Here is a 13,884-nt window from a genome sequence, read left to right as displayed (position 1 = left end):
TACTGAATAAATATTTTATATGAATCACTACGTTTTGTAGAACAATATTTGTTATTATAATCATTAATTGCTTTAATGAATAAAAATCTCTCAGTTTCTATGCTTCTGTTGATTTTACACGAAGAATTTAATTACAATTCGACGTTCTTCCCAATTGTAAGATGAAAAAAAAAAAAATATTATTCGTATTCCATACAAGGTTCATAAGTTAAAATTTCTTTATTACAGAAAGAGATAATATTTTAAAGATGCATCCAGGTTTTAATAACATTTTGGAATTTTTTTTAAGTGTGATTTTTTTTTATTCAGGTTTCTTGAAAATTTAAAAACGGCTCATTTCGAAAGGGGGGCACTAAACCGAAGTTCATACCTTGGACTCAAGTTCAACATTGTCGAACCCTGCGTCTACATTTATTGACATTTTTTGAGATGTAATGTGTTATAAGTAAAGGGGAAGTTTTAAGTTTGAAAAAAGTCGAAGCACTAAATCTAAAAATACGTCAAGAATCAAATAAGTATTTCTTAAATTTTTTAATAAGCAAAGTCCATTTTAGATAACATGCCGAAGATTTAATAGTGCATAATTGTTACTTTATATATGTTTAGCACGTGTCAACAGCAACGAAATATTATTATTCGTGAAGAACAACAAGGAGAAAAAAAAGGACACTTTTAAAATAGAACGCTAAGTATCTGATAAACCTCCCAGTCGAGTATGAAGCAATAATAAACGCTGAATCAACCCAAGAATACGTTGGTACCGTTAGCTTGTTTATCGACTGAGTTGGCTGTTTTCGCGTCACTTTGGCGCCCGATGACGATTGGCTTCCCTCCTTCTACCATCGGGCAACCCCAACTCTGAAAATTTGGCAGAGCTTTAGTATCATTATTTCGCCGTATGATTCTAGAAGCGGATGTTTCGAACGGCGTCTGAAACTTGAATTAATTTTTTTTTATTTACTCCTCTTTTTTTTCCTGAACAAATGGTCAGGATGTCGACTGTATCACGGAGTCATCGTCAACATTGTTACCTTTGCGACCTACCTCGCATGCCATGGGCTATGTTGCATGATTTCTCTGAACCTGTCTGCCGGGGCTGCGTTAACTACGAAGGGGCTGATAGAATTGAAATAGTGTTGGACAATGCTCGGCAAATGAAACGGGCCCATAGTTTTCAAGAAAGTCCCAGACAACAACAGCCATCATTCAAATCCTCAGGTGGACAGAGGACATCTGTTTCACACGAAGGGGGATTAAACGGAGTAGCAGAAGGAATTCTTACTCCACCACATAGCGTTCCTGGTACACCACATGCTACAGTGTCACGTTCCCCTGTACCAGTCGAACGGTACAGTAGTCATGACAGTCGTCAAGCTAGGGCTATGTTGGAATTTAATGGACAAAGGCTTCATCCTCACAGAGTGGAAGCTACTGTAGACGTTGTGTCGGCCCACGACACCTCCGTCTTGAATCGGGGCAGCCCTAGTTTGGTATCCCGTACACATCCCGTTGCGCCCCCGCCTCTGCCACCACCGGTACCTCACTTGCCTCTGGCGGCCAGACAGAACTCAAATGCCGGGAAGCGTACTAGTTCTGAACGGGACGATGAAGATGGGGCGCACCCCACTGAATCTAAAAGACACATGGTTGTAGAAGAACACGGACGACCGCCCCTTACTCGGGGTGAGTCTCTGCCTGCTGCCGTTATGGGAGTGCCATTTGATGCTCGATTTAAAAAAGAACATGCCATGGTGGGAAGGGTTTTCTCTTTTGATCAAGCTAATCCAAACATGAAAGCAGGTATGTAGTAATGTACAGTTTAGTATGAGTCAGGTTTTTTTCTAATTTTTAATCAAATATAAATATTGTATTTTACAAGTTAATTTATAAAGCAAATACATCTGTGTGAAAATTCGAAATTGTCAAATTTCAAAACGCTGAATAAAACTCTCGTGGTGACTTAAAAAAGGTATTTAAAACTAATATTAAAGTTAATTTGCTACCGTTGATGAAAATCTATAAATCCCGTGCGAATCCTGTTTAGTTGTAGAATAAGCAATTTTTTTCATATTTGTAATTCATTTTATGGAAATGTTTTTCTATATTTTAATATACATAGTAAAATCAATGCGGGCAAAGTAATAGAAAATTTTTTCGTTAAATGCACTGAATGTTTATGACTGTCTGCCTACCATTAAGTAATGTTATATTTCTTTAGAATATGATCTATATTAAAAGTGATTGGTTCCTACTTTATTTTCACCTTCTGAAATTATATTGATTAACGATCTGTTTTTGGTATTAATTATTAATTGTGTAACTATGAACAAAACCTAATAACCTCAACGCAACCAAGGGAATGTGACAAAAACTCCGGTAAACTAATTTATTCGTTAATATATTCATGCATGTCTGAATAATTAAAATATAAATAAAATAATTAATTAATTAATAAAATCAAATAATTTAAAATTTTAGATCATAATTGTTGTTATTTCGAAATCATATTTTATTTTATATTCCATTAATTTAGATTCAATGTAAACTTTTTTTTAATGGAATTCACGTCATTTAATTTTATTCATTGATCGGCAAATAATAACAAAATAATACTGTACTGGAGGAACTTGTAGGAATTTGAATTTATTAAGGTTTGCATTTTTTTTTTTTTTTTAACGTATCGCAATTTAGCTGTATATTTTGATTCCACACCATCAGTAATAAATTGAGCAGTTATTTTAGTTTGCATCTTTGTTTTCGTCATATAAGATAAATGTACTGGGCAAAATTTTTTAATATGCTATTGCGATTTGAATCAAATGTCTGATTAATTCGGCGTATTTTTTTCAATTTATTTTGCTGTATTTTAACATTACTCGTTTTTATCAAACACTACCGTAAATTAATAGTTATAGATTGTTTATTTTTTTTTGTATGACTTATTAATTTTCTTTTTTTCAAAAATCTTTTTAATATTTTAGTTCAGTCAATAAGTTTTTTATTTCTGATTTATTATTTCTGCCTATGGAGAAGTGGATCTTACAATGGGCTTATAATCGTACTGTAAAACCGTTTCTCCGCATACTCCGTAACATGACCGTAAAAGCATAAACAAGTAAAGCTCGCGCTATTATCCAAAGTATATAGTAAAGCTATTATCCAAAGCTCGCGTTATTTAAAGCTTTCGAATTTATATTCGTGAAATCATGTATCCATTTAAATAACACTAATTACTATTTTTTTTAAAAACTTTATTTTAATCTCTGCATTATTATACATTTATGCACGTAATATTTTTGTGTTTAAATGTGTTATGAGATATTACACAAAAAATGTATCATTTATAAAAATTTTACATAATAGTTTTACTAAATTTATGCAAGTTACAAAAATCTGTAAAAAATTTTTTACTTGTATATTTGAGTGATATTTTGACTTTAAGAATGTCGCTAAAATTTTTAACTGACGGTTAACATAATAAACAGTCTTAAATAAAAGAATCTGTATAAATTGCATAATTTAGTATATTCTGTTTTATTAACTTTCTTAAGCTATTTAAAATAGTTGTATTGCGTTTTGCAATTGCCGTTTTTAAAATTCAATGTCTTTGGGGTGTATAAAATTTAGTTTTCATACATAACTAAAACATCTGAAAAATTAATTTTGAAGTTTTGTTCATTCTAAATAATTTTATCCATTAATTTAAGTGAGCATAGATTATTTTTAAAGTATTGACTTAAATAATTAGGTTAGAAGACCTGATTTTATTACATCAATTTTTATTCGCAAATTATTACTGTCATGTAATTTTTGAAATTTGTTATGAAAGACATTCATCAGTTTTGAACAGACGCTGTTTGCCTAAAATTTTTCATTATATTTTGAATTATATAAATTAGTAATTTAGAATTATTTAATTCAACAAATAAATGAAATAAGTTCTGTTTTTTGATTTATGGGTAACGAAAATATTGAAACTGTAATTGGAAAAATTTTAAGTAATTTGAATCTTACGAAATTTTTTTTCTTCAGAACTGTACAGTTTACTATTAATCGATTTGCTGATTATTATTAAAATTTACACATATCGTCCTTTTTTGTTCTTAGATATAAATCTGAATTTAAACCAAAACATATATAGATAATTAAATGCTTTTTTGGTAACACTTGATATTTAATGAGCTTTTGTAACAAAGACATTAAGTTATCTTTTTGTAACATAGTATTTATTGCCTTTTTTTTCAACTAAGTCATTTAAATGTGTTTTTGAATGAATTATAAATGCGCGTAAAGAAATCTATATTTTTTGCAGTTTATTATATATGTTGTATAATACTAGGAAAGCTGATCATATTTATGTCGCTTTTAAGTTTAACTACCTAAAAAAATCACTCTGGCTGCCTCGTTATGTTGCTAGTTTTCTCTGACATGAGTAGGAGTAGAAATTGAATAGAATACAAAACCATTTTCATTGAAATCTGGTTGCATATATTCCTTTCTTAAAGCTAGTTTATTATAAAAATGAATCAGAATCCGATATTTGGTTGACGTTTTAATCATGAACACTAGAATACTGCAATAAAAATGTCTCTTATTAGTTTGTTGACACTAGCATCACAACGTTGTATATGATACCCATAGGCAAAATAATATTAATCAGTAATGTAACAAGTTAAAAGAAATAAAAGATTTCATTTCTTTTTATTGTAAACCATGAATTAATTATCTCAAGTAAATTCAAGTTACTATATCAAGAGTTCTCCTTAGGAGTAAGAAAGGGAGAAAAGAGCACTTATGAGTTCTGAAATTGCAACACTCACTTAACACCATAAAAAATTGATCAAAATGTGTAATTTTATGTAATGATCCTCAACAGTTTTTAAGTTACCGTCCTATACTATTTTATGTGCATATTTCAAAAAGTAATTTTCACTCATTACCTAAATAAGAGAATAATTTGTAGTTAATAAAAAATAATTTTAGGCATGCCAAAGGACAACGTCTGCATTAATTTTTTTTTCTTCGAAAAAAGTAAGCTAAGAAGAAAAAAAATAATATTTTTCTAAACAGCTTAAAAGATTTTTCTATTATTTATACTGAAAATTATTTCAAAATAAACAGTTAAAGGTGATTTTTTTTAAAGAAAAAATAAGGTATTTATTTAGAATTTAACCAGTTGAAAATAATTCTAACAGAGTAAATATTTGTAATAGTCATCATAATTAAACCTATAAACACGGATAATTTTTGTGTAAAATTATTTTATTAACAGTTAATTATTTTTCCTTAAAATTGAATAAAAAAATCAGTGTTTTTAGGGATGGCGGTTTATTTCTACAAAAAGGGCACCCTTCAAAAAACGCTTCGGGAGGATACTGAAGAAATAAACCCAAAATTGTAATCGTGTGAGCTATTTTTTGCGAAGGACGAATTGCATAATATTTAACAGTAGGAAACAAATACGTAACAAATATCGACATCGTATTCAGTTTAGAGATTTAATACCCACAGTGATGAAAGAACTGGGGGAAAATGTTCAACTAAGCGGAATGTGAAACAGGTGAAAAGGGGAAGGGGTTTGGAAACTACGTGTTGCCGTTTCCGCGATGGCATTTGATAGCCGAATTGTCATAGCTTTTCTGAGCCTGCAGGGGATGCAGACACGCACGCTTCAACCTCTACATCGTGTGTGACGTCAGCAATGACGTAAGGTTGAGTTGGACTGATTCTTCCCGAGGCATCATGGGGATGAGACTGTTGTTTCCAATTTGGTTGGAGAATTTCAAAATAGACTGCGCGTAAACTTGGGACACCGCCTACTTGATTCTTTGTATCTTCACCGACTTGATGTTTTTTAGTCCTTTATCTTAATAAAGATTTTAATATTCATTCACTTCTGCTAGGATTGCAATAAGCTCATGATTATTTTAATAAAAAAGATGTCATAAATTGCTTTTTGAAGAAAATAAAATTATTTTTTTGATACATTTTTTTTATGACCAAATAAAATGAATTGTTGAAGCATGACACTAACACTACCTATAGATAGTTTTAGTTATATGTTTTCGCAATTCATTTATTTATGTTAGTTTAGTTTTGCATATTACATTCTTCCAAATGCCAGAAAGGTTATTTTGGTGTCAAATATTAGTAGAACACACACACAAAAAGAACTTATCAGTCAAATTAGGTTAGTCAATACGTTACGTGTAACAGCTAGTATTTGCATATTTATAATATACGTATTTTAGTTACTTTGATAATTAACAAAATGGAATTCCCTGAGATAATGATTTATTTTGAGACGTTAGTTAAAATATTCTTTTGACTGTTAGGAAAAAATAAAGATTGTATTATCCGTAATGAGATATTAAGCTCATAATTATCTTCTATTAAAAGTATTTATATTGAAAACATTCTATAAAGAATTCCTGTCGTTCAATGTGATCATTTCGATTATCTAGCTAACTTTCGGTCAAAGCGATGTTTTCGCTAGACTGTTATTCAGTTAGGTTATTTTACGGAAGTTAATTTGCAAATTGTAGCTTTCTTAAATATTAAAGTGTTTGGTAGTATTGAAATTTTTCTGTACCAATTATAAATATTATAACTGTACTATTATAATTATTTCTGTACTATTATAATTATTTTATTAAAATATTATAAGCTATGATATTAGCGATGTTAGTTTATATTTTTAAATGTTAGCGTATATATTTTTTATTTGTTTTTAAGAACCTTATCGTCTCTCAGTGAATGATTCATTTGATTGAAGCCCTCAATATAAATTAAGATTAACGCTTTAGCCATAATATGCATCATTGCAATGAATTAAAAGCATATATTGTATTAATCTAAAAATATGCAATTTTTCAAATCTCGATTTTTGCAAGTTTTAGCTTTTTGAAAAACTATCACTTACCAATAAAATGAATTAATTGTTTTCTCACTATATTTACTCTTGAATTCAACTTTGATTATTCGAATAAAATCTAATAAATAATTAATTTCATTGGTATAAACTAGGGAAGATGCATTGACATTTTCCATTCTCAGAGAAGAATGAGTCGATATTATGAGTCGATAAATTTTTAATGAGTCAATAAATGTTTTTTCCATCTCGTCTAGAATAATATGCATTTGAATTTATGTTGTAATATTTCAAACAAGACAAAAATAGCGGTGAAAAAATAATTAATCTTGCAATAAGGAAGGAAAATTCTATTGTTAATTTAGGGCTATCAAATTTCCATTTCATTAAATTCCTTTCGTGATGTCATTTCCCTCTTTTGTGACGTCAGGGAATGGCAGTGTACCGTGACCCTCAAGTATTAAATGTTATCTCGCTCACGTGGATACGTAGTGAAAGCAGCGTGTTTGTGTGTGCAGATTAAAAGATGTTAGCATGTACCTCTACCTTTTTCCGATGTCACTAAGTAGTACTAAATCTTTATGAGTGTCGGTTTACATTCCTTTATTGATTTTAAGATTTTTTTTTTTTTTTTGTTTTAAGATTTTTAATTGTTTTTTTTTTTTTTTTTTATTTTCAATTGCAATTATTGTAATTAATTTTAACCTACCTCATAAAGCTTAAAAAAATAAATAAAAATGCTACTATTAAATAATAAAGTAATTTTATTACATTGATTATTATATACGTAATTTAAACTGTGTTAACAGGTTGGGAAATCTAAATTACCAGATATTTGAATTAAAGTAACGGTAGACGTTTACAAGGGAACATTCGCCACTTCTCAGAGAGTTAAGACTTGTTTAAATTTACGGCTTAATGCATGAAGAACCATAAAACTTTCTCTGCATGGTTCGATAAACGAGATAATCTGTCCATTTCTTTAATGTTTGGTATCTGTTACTGTCTTAAACTCTAATTATGATCATTAGTTGATTATCAAATCTTTTGTGAGATGTTAAAAATTTTTATTATCAGATGAAGTCGCAGATGTTTAAGAGAAAAAACGTTCTTAGAATTAGTTCCTTTTTCAATCTAGAGCCCACAATTAGTTCCATTTTCAATCTAGAGCCCACATCTCTTCAAATCCAACGCAAATAGTATGAAATATTTTTTCCATAATTTAATTAGCTTTGTTTTGAATATGATTAGGAGAATATTTCTTGTATACATAATTTAAATTCCCTGTAAACTAAAATGGGACCTAAAATAGCGTCATTTTATTGTAAATTTTTTTTTTTTTTTTTTTTTTTTGAATTTGTTTTAGTTAAATGTTTTGTGTAATATGCTATTTGAGCACTTAAAAATGAGAATTTAAAAATTGACACTTTAAAAATGGACATTGTAAATTTCAATAGAGCAAAGCTGTAATTAATATTTAATATATGTTTATTGATGGATTTTATATAGGTTGTATATGATCCGTTTTAGATATCATTCATAATCATTATTTTTAAAGCCAAATAAAAACTTCATTGAGTTAATGATTTTTTTTCCTCTTCATTTTTCAGCATTCAATGCCGTAAGTTCCGTTCCAACCTCAGTCACAAGCACAGTTTCGCCTCTTGGTAACCGTACTGTAAGCCCACCTGAAGGTACTGTTGTTGCTGTTCAATCTGGTGGTCAAACACCCATGGCTGCATTAATGTCTGTAGCTGATAGCCTACCTCCAGGTTCTCCAAGAAATGGCATTGCGGAAGGTACTGTCAATGGAACAAGCAGACCAGGATCTGCTGCTAGACACTCGCCAAATGCTGTCGCCAATGGTAATATATTTTTTAATGCAATCTTCATTAATTTCTATTCAATGTCAATTTTACAGCTGATTCAATCGAATTTTAACATGTGTTCTATTGCTAATGATTCATGATTCCAATCTAATTTATTTCCAACTAGAAAATAATTTTAGTTTCTCATACTTTATTTTGAAATCATAATAACAAACACCAAATGCTTTCTTTCTTAGTAACTGAAGCGTTAAGAGGAATAACTTGTCTATTGATAGCTGTGTGAATTTTAAAAAAAAATTTAAATTGTATAGAAACTTATTGTATTATTGAAATCCACTTTATTCAGTAAAATTTGTAAGCCTTGTTTGAAAAAGGCTAAACTCTATTTATTATTAGAAAAAGAAGAAAAGAAAATGAAGATAGAGAAGATTTATAGGAACTTTAAAATCGTGTTATCTTATTTTTATAATTGGTAAATGACCAGCTTGTTTCTGCTGCTAAACAAAGGACGTATAGGGCTTTGTTGGTTGAAACGAAATTTATATTAATTTCTTTTTACACTTTTTATAAGGGTGCAGTTAGGCCATTATTCAAAAAAGGCCTTTATTTATTCAATGCCTTTATTTATTACCGTTGACTTGAACAAATTCATCTGAGCTAAACTTTTGAATTTGTCCTTGCCTGATTCTATTATTCTTGAGTTAAAGTGCAAACTATATGTGCCACATCTAAATTCATATTGATCATTATATTATTATTTTTTTATTTGTTCTTTTCATGCATACATAAAAAAGAAAAATTTAATAAATAATTATTTGTTATAAGCTCTATTAGATTTATTAGAAACCAAATGCAAGTTCCTTTTCCATTTGCTTTGTAAGTTTATTCATTGCATCCTGACTCTTAGTAAAACAACTGTAATTTTCTAATTGGATGAAAACTCTATAAAATTTTAAAATAATGATCAAAACGTTGCTAATTTTTACATATTTATTGTTATTCATAACAAATAATTGAAGATAATGTAATGTAGTTATCTTTTAAACCAAGACTAGTATTGCTTGTACACTTACGTGCTCTCATGTATACTTTCATTTATTCTTTTCTGTTTATAACTAATTTGGCTAAGATTTTCTTAACTCTAAAATGATATTTATATCTTGTTTTCATTATATTTAAGTAAAATGGTTGAAATTTAAGAGGATTATAAATAAAAAATTTACTTGCTTTAACTATAACATAAAATATATAATTCTCTATATATTTTCATTTTATTCAAGTCTTGTAAAAAGATGTTATACATAAAAAATAAATATTCTTATCTATTTAAAATTCTTAAAACTAGTTTAAAATTTTGCGTATTAAAATTTTCCTAACTTTTTTCAAATTGGTGAAAATTAAAAGCCAGATTAATATGAGGGCGGCTGACGTGTTGTGGTATTGTCAGTGTAAATCTTATCATTGTTAAACACAAAAATTATTTACCAGAGAATTACTAAATCTAGCTTAACTACGTGCACATAAAAATAATGCCCTTTACTTAGTTTACCAAAATTAATATTTTTTTCCATTAATCTTTTTCTTGTTACTAATAGTGAGTTTATTTATAGGAAAAAAGAATACTTCATCTGCTAGGTCTACAACCTCTGTTGAACCAGACAGTAATACTACTACTTCATCAACTGGAGCCGCAGCCACCACAACGACCACTACCAGTGGTGATGGTGTGACCTCTGCACCACCTCTTAAATGCACTCTTTGCAATGAACGCTTAGAAGATACACATTTTGTCCAGTGCCCTTCCGTTCCAAACCATAAATTCTGTTTCCCATGCTCCAGGGAGAGCATTAAGAGTCAAGGTGCTTCAAGTGGTAACGAAGTTTACTGTCCTAGTGGAGAGAAATGTCCTCTTGCTGGTTCTAGTGTACCCTGGGCTTTCATGCAAGGTGAAATAGCTACCATTCTTGGGGAGGAGCAGTTGAAAATCAAAAAGGAGAGGGAGTCTTAAAACAACAGATGAATGCATTTAGGATCCTGATTTCCTCATAAAGTTGTCTTGTTGCCCGCATTCATGGCAGCCATTGATGTTAGTGGCTTGTTTACGAACCAGGCATCCCTCCTGTCTGCTGCAAATAAAATAATCCTTGGTTGGAAATGATTCCTACAATCTATTGTGGCTGTTGTAGGTGAAAACTGCAGACGTGCCATCTGGGGATTCTGCTTCTTATTGGTGGCAACAGTTGAAACAAAGTTGGCCATATTAAATATTAAAAAACGAAATGGTGGATTAAGTCCTGTTGCTCATTTTCCTGCCGTTGCTGATTTCAGAACAGCTTCAGTATCAGTTTTGAAAGTAGTAGATATAACTAAATGTTTGCTGCAAATTTCGTTATGCTGCTTCTTGCTCGTTTTTTATTTCGAGTGGTGCAGTGTCTTTCTCATGCTCATCTTTAATTTTGTTTTTGTCTCATTCATGTACACTACTTGTCTTTAAAAATAAACTTTCTTGTCATTTACTTAAAAGGAAGCATCGATGCCATTATTTTTTCACCCAATTAGTTATGTAGCCTCTGGGATGCGCATTTGAAATATAGAATGATTTTGCCATTTGAACTAGAGTAGGTTTAGTTTTTAAACAAAAAAGTGCTTAAGTTGTTGTCTCCTTGCAGTGTTATTTAGCAAGGTATAATTATCCTGTGTATTAGGATATGTAAGTGTCGTTAAAGTTTTAGTCTAATGTGTATGGTATTGTGCCAGTGTTCATTTCTCTATCTTGTTAACCACCAATTAATAACATGATTGTCTGTATTTGTATTGTTAATTAAACATATACATGATTAACTGGTAGAAAATATTTTTTGATTTTTGAGTTGTTTAGCTGAGCCTGAATTTTTTGAGTAGTAAAAGATATATTAAGTTCCTAGGTTCATTTTTTTGATAACGTATGTGTAGATTACAATTGTTGATTAAACATGTACATGGTTATTAGTTAGTAAAAGGGATTAAATTAATTAAGCATTTTAACAGATGTTTTTTTTATATATATTTTTTTTTTAAGTTCGAATATCAAAAAAAAGGGGAAGTATGTCAAAAAGCTTTGTAAATATTTAAGTTCCTAGGTTCATCTTTTTGTTTGAATTGCATGTATTTTTACTTGTTACAAACTGCACAATGTTGATTTCATAGATTATTCATACTTGTTAGATATGTACATATTGAAAATTTTATGTTTTATTCCTAGCAAGAGCTTTATATTCTCCATGGAGATTGTGTTGTTAACGTTTTTTCAGCCTTGGTGTTAATGTTTAATTTTTTTCATTGTTTAATTAATAAACACATTTTTAAAGTTATTGAGCAAGTGTATATAAATGTAAAGTTTTTTTTTCCTTCTCATGTAAATAAATTATGTAAAAAGTTGTTTTTGGCTCAGCAATTAAACGTGTCACAGTGACTATAAATTTGTTGATGAAATAACTACCCCTAGTCACTGCTTTTTAGTGAAATTTAGTTCTGTAATACATTTAATTGTTATTGGTGTTTCATAAATTGCACATCAAATTGTATCATCTATTTCTGCTTACTGTCCAAATGTAAATAAAGTACTACTCAATTTTGAAATGATAAGTTTGTCATTTTATCTTAAGTAATAAGTTACACAACAATATAAAATTCTAGTCACAGAAACAAATTTACACCCTTTTGATTTTTTTATAATTATTTCAAAACAACGATAATATTTCAACAAAATTCATCTAAATATAACTTTTGTTGAAATATTAGGTTTTAAGAGAAATTTTCTACTTAAAATTTAAGAATTTCGACACAAATGTACTCTTAAAAATTATTGATGAACATTTTATTCAATGCGTCATTAAAAATTTTAAATTCCTTGTTGCTGCCAAAAAAGCTTAACTACATAGCGTTTTTAATAATTTTATAAATATTAAATTAAACTTCATCTTCGGAATATTTAATCATTATACCTAGTAATAACAATAAATTGCCTTTTTCAGAATCTTCAAAATTACATACAAATCATTTTTATAATCGACAGATTTTTCAATTGCGCCCTTAAGGGATTCTTCTTACTGAATGTTATACATTTTATTTGGTTGATTTAAATTATTTGTTTATTTACAATCTGAACGTAAAATTGCATGCGAAATACTTAAAAAAAAATATGCTGTCTTCATTTATAATTTTTTTTTACATGATAGAATTATAAAAATAATTCAATATTATATTAATAATCACGGTACATAAAAGATGCTTATTCGTAAAATTCGTTTTAAGTTATTTAGTACGTAACAGCGTATTTTCAACAGACTCTTTATTGTTTATAACTTATTTGAAAAACATAAATTAATTCCACATGTTGAATTTGCCGAAACTCGATATCTTCTGTTGTTGACACATCACCACAGAGGTTCAATGATCAAGAATTAGAATTATTATCAATTAACGAATCATACATATATTTATCAAACTTTATGCAGGGTGTTCCATAAAAACCGCTTTTAATTTGTATTTTTAGAAACCTTATCAAAAGTAAACAAAACACCAAACGCAATGGGGTTGTCAAATCTATATTTAATCGAGAAGTAATCAAATTTGAAATCTGACAATTTGTAACAGAGGAAGGTTAATGCAATAAGTATTAAATCAGGTTTAATTGGAGGTTGTATCGTAACTTGAAAGCGTTAATAGCAATCGTCCTTCAACTCTCTCCTGTTATTTATGTTCTTTAAAGTATCCTTCCTGCACTGTGGTGTATCAGATTTCGTAGAGATTTTGTTTTATTCTAACTTGAATATTAACTTTCATCCCGCAATGTGCATAATTTTTGTTTTCAGTTTTGGTAAGAATTCTAGTATGAATACTAGGGCTGTCTTTAGCCAACACCCAGGTAGGGTAATTCGAAGGTCTATTTCGTAAGATTATACAAATGGCACTGCACTAAATAAGTTATTAAAATGTACCTATCATTCCTATATTAAAAAGTTGAGGGAGGTGTACTTACTATGAGCAGGGATCTGTCCAGAGCATTTTGTGTGGTCCTGTTTTTGTAAAATTGTGGAAAAACTACTCATAATTTGTGAAAATATAAAATGAGGGTTAAGTCTCATTCTTTCAACCTGGGTCCTGCTTTTGTGCAAATAGGGTCCTGTTATTGCAAAAATAGCT

At 29.4% G+C, this 13,884-nt stretch overlaps 1 protein-coding gene across 1 annotated transcript; it reads left to right on the top strand.

Annotated features, from left to right (window-relative positions):
• Positions 1 to 704: 704 nt before the first annotated feature.
• Positions 705 to 12,318, top strand: Pits (Protein interacting with Ttk69 and Sin3A). The gene is made up of 3 exons (XM_016050428.5): positions 705 to 1,800; positions 8,482 to 8,736; positions 10,311 to 12,318. Exons 1-3 carry the CDS (start codon positions 984 to 986, stop codon positions 10,706 to 10,708), a joined length of 1,470 nt encoding a protein of 489 aa, XP_015905914.1. The 5' UTR covers positions 705 to 983; the 3' UTR covers positions 10,709 to 12,318.
• Positions 12,319 to 13,884: the final 1,566 nt, after the last annotated feature.

The sequence above is a fragment of the Parasteatoda tepidariorum genome, chromosome 6 (genome assembly GCF_982258835.1).
Source record: "Parasteatoda tepidariorum strain Cologne lab strain chromosome 6, Ptep-v5.0, whole genome shotgun sequence".
NCBI classification, from domain to species: Eukaryota; Metazoa; Arthropoda; class Arachnida; order Araneae; family Theridiidae; genus Parasteatoda; species Parasteatoda tepidariorum.
Note: the sequence above shows the minus strand (reverse complement) of the source record. Positions and strands in the feature narration are given on the sequence as shown.